Source organism: Schistocerca serialis, chromosome 7, assembly GCF_023864345.2.
Source record: "Schistocerca serialis cubense isolate TAMUIC-IGC-003099 chromosome 7, iqSchSeri2.2, whole genome shotgun sequence".
Taxonomy (NCBI): domain Eukaryota; kingdom Metazoa; phylum Arthropoda; class Insecta; order Orthoptera; family Acrididae; genus Schistocerca; species Schistocerca serialis.
Window position 1 is genome coordinate 586,649,309 of NC_064644.1, and position 13,186 is coordinate 586,662,494.

The following is a 13,186-nucleotide window of genomic DNA, read 5'->3' on the forward strand; positions in this document are numbered from 1 at the left end:
CCAATTAACTGTTTATCGACAACAAGCCACCAGAAAAAAAATGTAACTGCACCTGCGGCTGCAGACATTTCTATTAATAACTGCTATTACAGTCATATCTACTGTCTCAAGCCGAAAGGTTCATCGACTGCCGTCTTCCATTCTCTGCTGTCGATCACCCTTCGCTATCGATTTATCAATTTAGGGTCGTACACGTATCACACCACAGGTGACTCGTTCCGTTTCAAAATCTTCTCTTGTTCACTCTGTTAGTATGAGATTTCAATTTTATCTCATTCCACTCTGTTTCGTTCCAGTTTTCATAATGTTTTATTATGTTCCTATCTCATATTACTTATAGAATCGCCGGCCACTGTGACTGAGCGGTTCTAGGTGCTTCAGTCCGGAACCGCGCGACTGCTACGGTCGCAGGTTCAAATCCTGCCTCGGGCGTGGATGTGTGTGCTTAGTTAGATTTAAGTAGTTTTAAGTTCTAGGGGGCTGAGGAACTCAGATGTTAAGTCCCATAGTGCTCAGAGCCATTTGAACCATTTTGAACTTATAGTATCCAACCTAGAGCAGTCTGTCGCTTTTCTTGGAAATCTCATTTCCGCTATCTGAATATCGTTAGCCTCTTTGTAAGGAGACCCAACTACTCAGTCCCATTTCAGAATATGTGGCACCATTATTTTAGGATTTTTTTGTTCCGTTGCCTTTCAACGCCTTGTCAGCGTTGTATTTGTTGTTCTCCATCTCGTCTTATCGTAAATTTTGTCAACCAACAAGTCACTAAAATGGTTCAAATGGCTCTGAGCACTATGCGAATTAACTTCTGAGGTCATCAGTCGCCTAGAACTTAGAAATAATTAAACCTAACTAACCTAAGGACATTACACACATCCATGCCCGAGGCAGGATTCGAACCTGCGACCGGAGCGGTCGCTCGGCTCCAGACTGTAGCGCCTAGAACCGCACGGCCACTCCGGCCGGCACAAGTCACTAAAGATGACATCTGTTCAAGATGAGCCGCCGATAATTGTCTGTGAATGTATAGGATGTGGCTGTAATTTTCAACGTTTGTTTAAACAACTGTATTAGCTTGCTTTACAGTATTTTGTTACTTGTATTGAAAATGTTCAGTTTCTTCAGCGTATCATTACACGTTTTTACCTTAGAGTATACAGCCTACCGAAGATATTAAAAATGTCTCATCTCGGCGGTTTGTGATTTCCTCTTGTTTGATCTGCTTAAGGTCAATTTCTCGCGTCTGCATATTACAGGGTGGGTTGCCACTTCCTAGCAGATCAAAACCGTGTGGCGGACAGTGACAAGTATCTGGGACCTTTGTCTTTCGCACGGAAGTGCTGTATAGATTGAGTATCCAAACACGACTTACGTCTCGCCATCACAGTCCTCCTTCCGTCAGTACCTCATCTCCTACCTTTCAGACTTCACTGAAGTTATCCCGCATTCTTTGGGAGATTAGAACACCTAGAGGAAAGCATATTGCTGAAGCGTGGCTCAGCCACGGCCTGGGGAATTGTTTACAGAATGACTTTTCACCGTGAAGCGTATTGCGCTGATTTGAAACACAGTCTTAATCTGCCAGGAAGTTTCAAGTCAGCGCACGCTCGCTGCAGAATGAAAATTCATTCAAGGAGACTGACTCTTGGCACGATATTTCGGCTGATAACCATTCACTCATTTTCAGGTGAGTGTTTTTATCTGGAGATTGCTAGTTCACATCGTTAACTTTCTACCAGATATTGGCACGGAGACGTATGCGCAGAGGCAGGCTTTACATCTACATGGTCACATTTAGGTGCCTGGCAGAGGGTTCATCGAACCACCTTCACAATTCTCTATTACTCCAATCTCGTATAGCGCGCGGAAAGAATGAACACCTATATCTTTCCGTACGAGCTCTGGTTTCCCTTATTTTATCGTATTGATCGTTCGTCCCTATGTAGGTCGGTGCCAACAAAATATTTTCGCATTCGGATGAAAAGTTGGTGATTGGAATTTCGTTAGAAGATTCCGTCACAACGAAAAAGCCTTCTTTTAATGATTTCCAGCCCAAATCCTGTATCCTTTTTGTGACACTCTCACCCATATTTCGCGATAATACAAAACTTGCTGCCTTTCTTTGAACTTTTTCGATGTACTCCGTAAGTCCTTTCTGGTAAGGATCCCACACCGCGCAGCAGTATTCTGAAAGAGAACGGACAAGCGTAGTGTAGGCAGTCTCCTTAGTAGGTCTATTACATTTTCTAAGTGTCCTGCCAATAAAACGCAGTCTTTGGTTAGCCTTTGCCACAACATTTTCTGTGTGTTCCTTCCAGTTTAAGTAGTTCGTAATTGTAATACCTAAGTATTTAGTTGAATTTACGGCTTTTAGATAATACTGATTTATCGTGTAACAGCAGTTTGAGTTCCTTTTAGCACTCATGTGGATGACCTCACACTTTTCGTTATTTAGGGTCAACTGCCACTTTTTGCACCATTCCGATATTTCTTCTAAATCGTTTTGCAGTTTGTTTTGATCTTCTGATGATTCTATTAGTCGATAAACGACAACGTCATCTGCAAACAACCGAAGACGGCTGCTCAGATTGTCTCCCAAATCGCTTATATAGATAAGGAACAGCAAAGGGCCTCTAACACTACCTTGGTGAACGCCAGAAATCACTTCTGTTTTACTCGATGACTTTCCGTCAATTACTACGAACTGTGACCTCTCTGACAGGAAATCACAAATCCAGTCACATAACTGAAACGATATTTCATAAGCACGCAATTTCACTACGAGCCGGTTTTGTGGTACAGTGTCAAAAGCCTTCCGGAAATCCAAAAATACGATATCGATCTGAAATCCGTTGTCAATAGCACTCAACACTTCATGTGAATAAAGAGCTAGATGTGTTTCACAGGAACAATGTTTTCTAAACCCATGTTGGCTGTGTGTCAATAGATCGAATTCTTCGAGGTAATTCATAATGTTCGATCACATTTTTGTACAGGGTAGAGCTCCTCCATGCCCACACCGGCATGATGGTCAACACAACAGATCTACTGCCATCTCTGCATAGTGGTTAGTTCTCACTGAGTGAGATCTTCGCAGGATGTGGGTACTGCTATGTTAGCGTACGTCTGGTTATGATTAACCATTAATACGCGCTCGTGTGTAGACAGATTGGATCGAAAATTTAACGAAGGGTAGCGATTTGAAGGGCAGAGTGTATGGTAGTGTTGGCGGTTTGTTTGTGCGTTAGTGTGAGGGTTTATCTCCTTCCCTGCTGTTTCCTGTCGGTCGGCTGTGAGCAGCTGGCGTATCCAGTCAGTACGGCTGATGTGCAGGGGATCGCTGATGTCGATGTCGCCTCTGAGTGTGTGTTAGCTCGCCGTAGGTGGTTATGCCCTAGCTAGCAGCCTCTTTGGCCGCTTATGCTTCCACTTACGGTTGTGATCGTAGTTCCGCAGAGTTCCATTGTTAGTGTCTCGAGTTCCAGTATCGTCGGGTGGCGAGTTTTTTGAATACTTCCATGAGTGAAACTTCCTGGCAGATTAAAACTGTGTACCCGACCGAGCCTCGAACTCGGGACCTTTGCCTTTCGCGGGCAAGTGCTCTACCATCTGAGCTACCGAAGCACGAGTCACGCCCGGTCCTCACAGCTTGACTTCTGCCAGTATCTCGTCTCCTACCTTCCAAGCTTTACGGAAGCTCTCCTGCGAACCTTCAGCGCACACTCCGCTGCAGAGTGAAAATATCATTCTGGAAACTTCCTTGAGTGTTTCAAGGCGGTGTTCATTGTGAAGAGCCGCGGTGCTAGTGTAGCGTGGAGCGTTGCTAATGATACATAGCACTTTTTTCTGTTCGACCTGTAGGCGTGTAAGAGCTGCATATCCTCCGACAGGAGCTGCGTACGTCATCAGAGGACCTCGATGCCCTATTGTTTGGTGTGCTTTCCCTATGGAGCGTTGGGTAGAGATGTTTGAGCCTCACGTGTGCTCTGTTGGCAACGTATTCTGTGTGGTTCCTCCGTGGAAGTTTCCTGACCAGCCAGACACCGAGGTAAGGTATCTTAACTCTCTCGTGGAAAAGTATCAGGCGTGCATGTTCTATTTATTTATTTATTTATTTATTTATTTATTTATTTATTTATTGTTTCGTGGGACCAAATTAGGGAGAAGTCTCCATGGTCATGGAACGAGTCAATACATGAAATTATAACACGATAGTAGGAACCGACAATTCGTAAGTTTAAAATAAAGAAAATCAACAATGTAACACTGGAATTTGCTTAATTTTCCAGCTCTTCCAGCAGCTCGTCGACAGAATAGTAGTGAGCCATGAGGAAACTCTTCAGTTTGGACTTAAAAGCGTTTGGGCTGCTGCTGAGATTTTTGAGTTCTTGTGGTAGGTTATTGAAAATGGATGCAGCAGAATAGTGCACTCCTTTCTACACAATAGTCAAGGAGGTGCATTCCACATGCAGATTTGATTTCTGCATAGTATTAACTGAGTGAAAGCTGCTAACTCTTGGGAATAAGCTAATATTGCTAACATGAAACGACATTAAAGAAAATATATACTGTGAGGGCAATGTCAGAATGCAGATTTGCTTTCTGCATAGTATTAACTGAGTGAAAGCTGCTAACTCTTGGGAATAAGCTAATATTGCTAACATCAAACGACATTAAAGAAAATATATACTGTGAGGGCAATGTCAGAATTCCCAGACTACTGAATAGGAGTCGACAAGAGGTTCTCGAACTTACACCATATATAGCTCGAACAGCCCGTTTTTGAGCCAAAAATATCCTTTTTGAATCAGAAGAATTACCCCAAAAAATAATACCATATGACATAAGCGTATGAGAATATGCGAAGTAGACTACGTTTCGTGTTGAACTGTCACTTATTTCAGATATTGTTCTAATGGTATATAAAGCAGCATTTAGTTTCTGAACAAGATCCTGGACGTGGGCTTTCCACAACAGCTTACTATCTATCCGAACGCCTAGGAACTTGAACTGTTCCGTCTCGCTTATAATATGCTCATTCTGTCTGATCAAAATATCGGTTCTTGTTGAATTGTGAGTTAGAAACTGTAAGAACTGAGTCTTACTGTGATTTAGCATCAAATTATTTTCCACAAGCCACGAACTTATTTCTTGAACTACATTATTTGATAATGTTTCAGTATTACACACAAGATCCTTCACTACCAAGCTGGTGTCATCAGCAAACAGAAATATTTTTGAATCACCTGTAATACTAGAAGTCATATCATTTATATAAATAAGAAACAGCAGTGGCCCCAGCACCGACCCTTGGGGAATGCCCCACTTAACAGTGCCCCATTGGGACTGAACATCACTACCACTCTCAATATTGCGGAGAATTACCTTCTGCTTTTTATTCTTAAAGTAAGCTACTCCCCTTACTCCATAATGGTCCAACTTCTGCAGTAATATTTTGTGGTCAACACAATCAAAAGCCTTCGTTAAATCAAAGAAAACACGTAGCGTCGCAACCTTTGGTGTTACCTGTTTAAAGTGTTGATGTTCGCACAGTAGTTTCAGTCAACGTGTGGACACAACTGCTGCGCACTTGTTGACGTTTACGTTAATACACCATGGTTGGAACAAAGGCTCAGCAGTTCTGAATACTGTATGTAGTCGTCAATTTTTGTTTGGCGGTTTCCGGTATTGCGTAAGGATGGCTGTCTCATTCGCGTAGATGGTCAACGTCGTTTTTTGTGTTGCTGGGAGATCGCTAATGTAAAGGTTGCCCAAGATGGGTCCCAGTATGCTTTCCTGGGATACTCCAGCTTGAATACCGTGTTGTCGATTGTTTGCCTTGCAAGTTGGTATTGAAACATCTGTTGGTTCAAAAATGGCTCTGATCACTATGGGACTTAACATCTGAGGTCATCAGTCCCCTAGAACTTAGAACTACTTAAACCTGACTAACCTAAGGACATCACACAACACCCAGTCATCACGAGGCAGAGAAAATCCCTGACCCCGCCGGGAAGCGAACCCGGGCGCGGGAAGCGAGAAGTCTACCGCACGACCACGAGCTGCGGACTCATCTGTTGGTGACAGATGAGTTTGCACATGAGGCTGTGATGCCAGAGACGGTCGAAAGCGTTTTCGATGTCGAGGAACACAGACCCTGTGGCTTTTTTCGTGTTTTAGCTGTGTGTTACATGTTCAACTACGCGGTGTTGGTGAGTGGTGATTTCGAAAGCCAAATTGGCGATGCAGTGCCTAGTGATGCTTGTTAGTATTACCTTCTGGAAAATCTTGCTGAGCGAGTACAGCAGACTGATGGGTCGGTAATTTTTTGGGAGGTAGTGGTCTTTTCCTGTCTTCCTAAATATCAGGACCTTGGCCGCCTTCCTAAAGTCAGGGAAGTGTTGGTGGTGTTAAGAAGGTATTCGATATGTGTGTAAGGTATTCTGTGGCTATATCCCTGAACTCCTGGGGGACACGGTTTTTAATGCCATCGGAATCAGGGGCTTTTCTAGCGAGCGTCTGAACTCGTTGCGCGTGGACTGAGCTACAAGCCATGCAACCTCCAGGTTCGTTTCAAGTGTGAATACTGGGTCTGAAGGAATCAGATTCGGCATGAAAAACGCTGTAACTGTTAATGGCCATAAGCTCTGCCTTCTCCTTCGCAGAATATGCAGGGCCTACCGGGCCTTGTAGAGTAGGAATGTAGTGTTTCTCCCTGGTGAAGCGTCTGGCTAGATTTCACACGCCAGGACGTGTGGCATCTAGCCCTGAGAGTTTCTGCCCCCACTGTTCGTTTCTAAATGTTTGTATTTTCTCCCGTATTAGTACCTGGAGTCTCTTAAGGTGCAGTTTATAGAACGGACGCCTGATACATCGTCAATTCTTCATTGAGATAAGACCCACGATTTCCTGGGCAGGGCCGTCGAATGTTCAAATGGTTCAAATGGCTATGAGCCCTATGGGACTCAACTGCTGTGGTCATCAGTCCCCTAGAACTTAGAACTACTTAAACCTAACTAACCTAAGGACATCACACATACCCATGCCCGAGGCAGGATTCGAACCTGCGACCGTAGCAGCAACGCGGCTCCGGACTGCAGCGCCTAGAACCGCACGGCCACCACGTCGAATGTTCTTGTGGTGTATGTGGAATGGCGTCTTGGAGAGCAACAGTAAGAATCCCCATCGTCTCATCAATTTGTTGTGTGTTGATAATTTTTAAGTCTCGGAATACTACTATCAAGCATCTCCTTGAACAGGGTCGAGTTTGCGCTCTTCTACAGGTAGTTCAATATACTGTGTGGTTCCGTGTCCTGCAGTGTTTCTTCCGTGTGGAAGTATCACAGGCTTGTGGTCTGAGTCTAGATCGTTTTTCAACGCTGTGTCTAACACGTCAGGCTTGAGTCGGGTCTGTGCGGGCACATATTTTGGCACGTCCGGCCCTAGTATAATGTAGTTTCGGCCTAGTGCATGTTCGTATAGTTTCTTGCCGTTGGAGGCACGTATTCGTGAATGACAGTCGGGGTGTTGTGCGTTTAAATCTCCAGCGGCGATTATCCGCGTTGCTATGCTGCTAACCGTGCAGATATCGCATGTTACTGTGTTCTTAGGTGGGTTATAAAGCGATACCGATAACAGTGCGGTGTTAGCTCCGTTGAACTTGACCCTGACGGCCGCAACATCTAGTCTCTCAAGTGCAGGGAGTTCGATGTTCCTGTGTTCTCTGTCTTTGTGTGTGGTGATATCTGTGCCGCTCCTGTTCCTGCCGTCCGCTCGGTCGATACCGTAGACGCAGTAACCTGGGATGAAACTTCCTGGCAGATTAAAACTGTGTGCCGGACCGAGACTCGAACTCGGGACCTTTGCCTTTCGCGGGCAAGTGCTCTACCAAATGAGCTACCCAAGCACGACTCACGCCCCGTCCTCACAGCTTGACTTCTGCCAGTACCTCGTCTCCTACCTTCCAAACTTTACAGAAGCTCTCCTGCGAACCTTGCAGAACTAGCACTCCTGAAAGAAAGGACATTGCGGAGACATGGCTTAGCCACAGCCTATGGGATGTTTCCAGAATGTGAGTCGTAAGCAGTGTCTCGTTCGCAAGAGCGATTGATACTCTCCTTCGCTCCATGAACGAACCAATTCGGTTCATTTCAATAAGATGCCGTTGGCATTCCACAACAGGATCTGTGAGTTATTGTTGACGTTTGCGTTACAGGGCTGGTGGTGTTACCCATGAATTGGTGTAAACATGAACTATGCGAAGAATTGTGTGGCATTCACCGTAATCTTCATGACTGTCTCGTTGGCCGTGAGTCCGAGGAATAATGTTTCCATCATTCTTTGAAATATTGTGTTGATGTTGGGAGTCGTGTCGCTAGGGCCTCCCGTCGGGTAGACCGTTCGCTAGGTGCAAGTCTTTCGATCTGACGCCACTTCGGCGACTTGCGTGTCGATGGGGATGAAATGATGATGATTAGGACAACACAACACCCAGTCCCTGAGCGGAGAAAATCTCCGACTCAATCGGGAATTGAACCTGGGCCCTTAGGTTTAACATTCTGTCGTGCTGACCACTCAGCTACCGGGGGCGGTCAATGTTGGGAATGTCGTCCTGTGGGTTATCGGCGGTGTTGGCAGCCGCTGGTAGTTGTGTTGGCGTCCTTTTTGGTCTGGCTTGTGAGTCAGCTGTTTGTGGGGTTGTGGGCGCCTATGTGCTTTCTGCAGGGAGTGGATGTATGCTGCGGGTGGTTAGGTTGGTGTCTGTGTTGTGTAGCTGCGTGTTGGTGTCTTATTGTCTCTGTTATTGTTGTAGTGTCGTCGTATTCCCTTTGTTCCGGTTGTTTCTCTTCCTCCACCTTCTCTGTGGCTGTGGCTGTGACTGTCCCTGTGTGAGTGTATTTTCTGTGACCTGTTGTGGGCTGCAATCTGTGGTCTCGGGGGGGGCAGGGCCGTCTTGTTTGTGTCTTGTGGTGTGACCGATGTGGTGTTTGTTGTTGTCTGACTTGGCTCTCTCTGTGTGTGTGTGTGTGTGTGTGTGTGTGTGTGTGTGTGTGTGTGTGTGTGTTGCTGGGGGAGTTTGCTGTGTAGGTGCGCTGCTGTGAGGTTCCTCTGCCTGCCGCGCGTTGCTGGGGGTGCCAGCTGTCACTCCTTCAAAGGATATTCCACTCCTTACTGGGAGTTGTGACGGCGATAGGTTTGGCGTGTTTTGCTATTTTATGCCTCAGAGCCTCCTTGTTGGCAACACACCCCTGTAGTTGGCCTGATGGGCCCCACCACATTTGGCGTATTTGCGTGGTGCTGTTTGAGGGGTTTGCACTGTTACGTGGCCAGCGCATATGCGGCAGCAGGGAGGAAGACCGTATCGAATACCCGCGTGCGCAAAGCGCTGGCTGTAGTGCCATTTTTGGGGGGTGCGCGGCGTTTTTATATCTCTGTAATTACGACCATATGAAATAACTTCATCTTCAGCAGGTCGTGTGATTTGACCGTGTCTGCCAGCGCAAACGCGTAGTTGAGCGAAAGTCTAACCGTGCCGAACTCACTCATTCGATTTCCGCTAACGCATTCGCAGCCTAGTGCGGTGAGTACTGTGTCGTTAGGGTTTCGAGCATCTATCCCTCCCGTTTTTTCCAATACAGTTCTGTACATGAAATGCTCTACCTTCCTTTCTTTCAGAAAGTTCAGTAGATTCGTGTAATCTGTTTTGTTCGCCGCGTACATTGCTGAGCACAGAAGAGACGCAGCTAAAGTGAACGTTTCTCGTGAAAAAGTCGGTTCCTTCTTCTTTTTCTTTTTTTTTTTAGGAAGACAGGGGCTGGAATGATCTTCAAATGCTGGAGAATTGGCTTTTCCACAACTTCAGAAGGACACCGATGACTTCATTTTCCAACAGGATGGGTCTCGATACACTAGCACAACAACATACGTCAGGATGAGATTTTCACTCTGCAGCGGAGTGTGCGCTGATACGCAACTCCCTGGCAGATTAAAACTGTGTGCCGGACCGAGACACGAACTCGGGACTCCGCTGCAGAGTGAAAATCTCATTCTGGAAACATCCCCCAGGCTGTGGCTAAGCCATGCCTCCGCAATATCCTTTCTTCCAGGAGTGCTAGTTCTGCAAGGTTCGCAGAAGAGCTTCTGTAAAGTTTGGAAGGTAGGAGACGAAGTACTGGCGGAAGTAAAGATGTGAGGACGGGGCGTGAGTCGTGCTTGGGTAGCTCAGTTGGTAGAGCACTTGCCCGCGAAAGGCAAAGGTCCCGAGTTCGAGTCTCGGTCCGGCACACAGTTTTAATCTGCCAGGAAGTTTCAACATACGTCAGTTTCTCAGTAACACAGTGCCTCACCGCTGGAATGGGCTCACGGGACCCCGAGACACTGCCCTACGTTCTTGGTCTCCAAGATCATCAGACATCATCCAATGAGATTTTTTTCTTTTGTGGGGATATGTAAAGAAAATCATGTTCGTTTTCCCTTTACCTCGTGATGCAGAAGTGAAGAACAGAATAACAGCCTCTATAACTTACGTAAAACCAGATACATTCTATAAAGTTTATCACGAATTTAGCCGTTCGTCTACATGGTGTTCGTGCTGTTGCTGGTGGACTCACAGGGCATTTGTAATAGCATAGCTAAAACTTAAAAGATTTTGTGAGTATTTTGCAATCGATTCCATGTTTGTAGAATGTTTTTATCAATAAAAAACGAGTTGTGAAATCAGGTCGTACATCTTGTATTATTACTTATTTTTTATTTTTTTATTTACTGTTCCGTGGGACCAAATTAAGGAGAAGTCTCCATGGTCATGGAACGAATCAATACATGGAATTATAACACGATAGTAGAAACAGATAAAATAAAATATAAAAAACATATTCAGGCGATACGTCTTAAGTTTAAATAAAGAAAATCAGCTATGTAACACTGGAATTTGCTTAATTTTTTAGCTCTTCCAGGAGCTCCTCGACAGAATAGGAGTAATGAGCCATGAGGAAACTCTTCAGTTTAGACTTAAAAGAGTTGGGCTACTGCTAAGATTTTTGAGTTCTTGTGGTAGCTTATTGAAAATGTATGCAGCAGAATACTGCACTCCTTTCTGCACAAGATTCAAGGAAATGCATTCTACATGCAGATTTGGTTTCTGCCTAGTATTAACTGAGTGAAAGCTGCTAACTCTTGGGAATTAGGCTAATATTGCTAACATCAAGCGACATTAAAGAAAATATATACTGTGAGGGCAATGTCAGAATTCCCAGACTATTGAATATGGGTCGACAAGAGGTTCTCGAACTTACACCACATATAGCTCGAACAGCCCGTTTTTGAGACAAAAATACCCTTTTTGAATCAGAAGAATTACCCCAAAAAATAATACCATATGACATAAGCGTATGAAAATATGCGAAGTAGACTACGTTTCGTGTTGAAGTGTCACTTATTTCAGATACTGTTCTAGTGGTATATAAAGCAGCATTTAGTTTCTGAACAAGATCCTGGACGTGGGCTTTCCACAACAGCTTACTGTCTATTCGAACGCCTAGGAACTTGAACTGTTCCGTCTCGCTTATAATATGCCCATTCTGTCTGATCAAAATATCAGTTCTTGTTGAATTGTGAGTTAGAAACTGTAAGAACTGGGTCTTACTGTGATTCAGCATCAAATTATTATTTTCCACAAGCCACGAACTTATTTCTTGAACTACATTATTTGATAATGTTTCAATATTACACACAAGATCCTTCACTACCAAGCTGGTGTCATCAGCAAACAGAAATATTTTTGAATGACCTGTAATACTAGAAGGCATATCATTTATATAAATAAGAAACAGCAGCGGCCCCAGCACCGACCCTTGGGGAACGCCCCACTTAACAGTGCAGTTTGGTCATTATGTTTGTTTAATTCTTGTATAATTAACTGGTTTCCAATTTTAACGACTTAGTCAACAGATAGAAAGAAGGATCCTTTATTGTATGATTATATGTTAGCAGAGCAAACACTGGTAGCAGTTACTTCTGTAAAATATCTGGGAGTATGCGTGTCGGAACGATTTGAAGTGGAATGATCACATAAAATTAATTGTTGGTAAGGCGGGTACCAGGTTGAGATTCATTGGGAGAGTCCTTAGAAAATTTAGTCCATCAACAAAGGAGGTGGCTTACAAAACACTCGTTCGACCTATACTTGAGTATTGCTCATCAGTGTGGGATCCGTACCAGGTCGGGTTGACGGAGGAGATTGAGAAGATCCAAAGAAGAGCGGCGCGTTTCGTTACAGGGTTATTTGGTAACCGTGATAGTGTTACGGAGATGTTTAACAAACTCAAGTGGCAGATTCTGCAAGAGAGGCGCTCTGCATCGCGGTGAAGCTTGCTGTCCAGGTTTCGAGAGGGTGCTTTTCTGGATGAGGTATCGAATATATTGCTTCCCCCAACTTATACCTCCCGAGGAGATCACGAATGTAAAATTAGAGAGATTCGAGCGCGCACGGAGGCTTTCCGACATTCGTTCTTCCCGCGAACCATACGCGACTGGAACAGAAAAGGGAGATAATGACAGTGGCACGTTAAGTGCCCTCCGCCACACACCGTTGGGTGGCTTGCGGAGTATAAATGTAGATGTGGATGTAGAACAGTAATGGGAACCATTCATTATTACGCACAATTTATTCCGATCTGCTCGATCGAAAGCTTTTTCAGGATCTATAAAACCGGCGTGGGTTCCAGGATTAAACTTTTGGCCTCCGAGTCTCCGATCCCGAGGGAGGTTAACCGAGGGTGTATTTGTGTTGCAGAACAACTACATCAAGACGTCCAAGTACAGCGTGCTGACGTTCCTGCCGCTGAACCTGTTCGAGCAGTTCCAGCGACTCGCCAACTTCTACTTCCTGTGCCTGCTCGTGCTGCAGATGATCCCCGCCATCTCGTCGCTGACGCCCATCACGACGGCGGTGCCGCTGCTCGGCGTGCTCGCCCTCACCGCCATCAAGGACGCCTACGACGATTATGTGAGTGCTCGCAGCATGGAGAGGCACACAGGGTAGCATGTAGCAGTAGAGGCGAGCTACGGTTAAAACACTCACCCAGTCCCAGTCACAGGTTGCATATTTAACAACATCCAGGGCAAAAAAAAAAAGCTTTCCCGTAAGTCTTATATTTATTGATCGATTTTAAAAATTTATCGA

General features: G+C 45.0%; 1 protein-coding gene across 3 annotated transcripts in view; it reads left to right on the plus strand.

The window, feature by feature from the left end:
• The window catches only part of LOC126412042 (phospholipid-transporting ATPase ID), a 583,312-nt gene that overhangs the window by 366,821 nt on the left and 203,305 nt on the right, over positions 1-13,186 (plus strand). For all 3 annotated transcript variants that reach the window (XM_050081421.1, XM_050081418.1, XM_050081419.1), the window contains exon 3: positions 12,797-13,009. In XM_050081421.1, the coding sequence (XP_049937378.1) occupies positions 12,797-13,009 (213 nt within the window). The remainder of the gene's footprint in view (positions 1-12,796; positions 13,010-13,186) is intronic.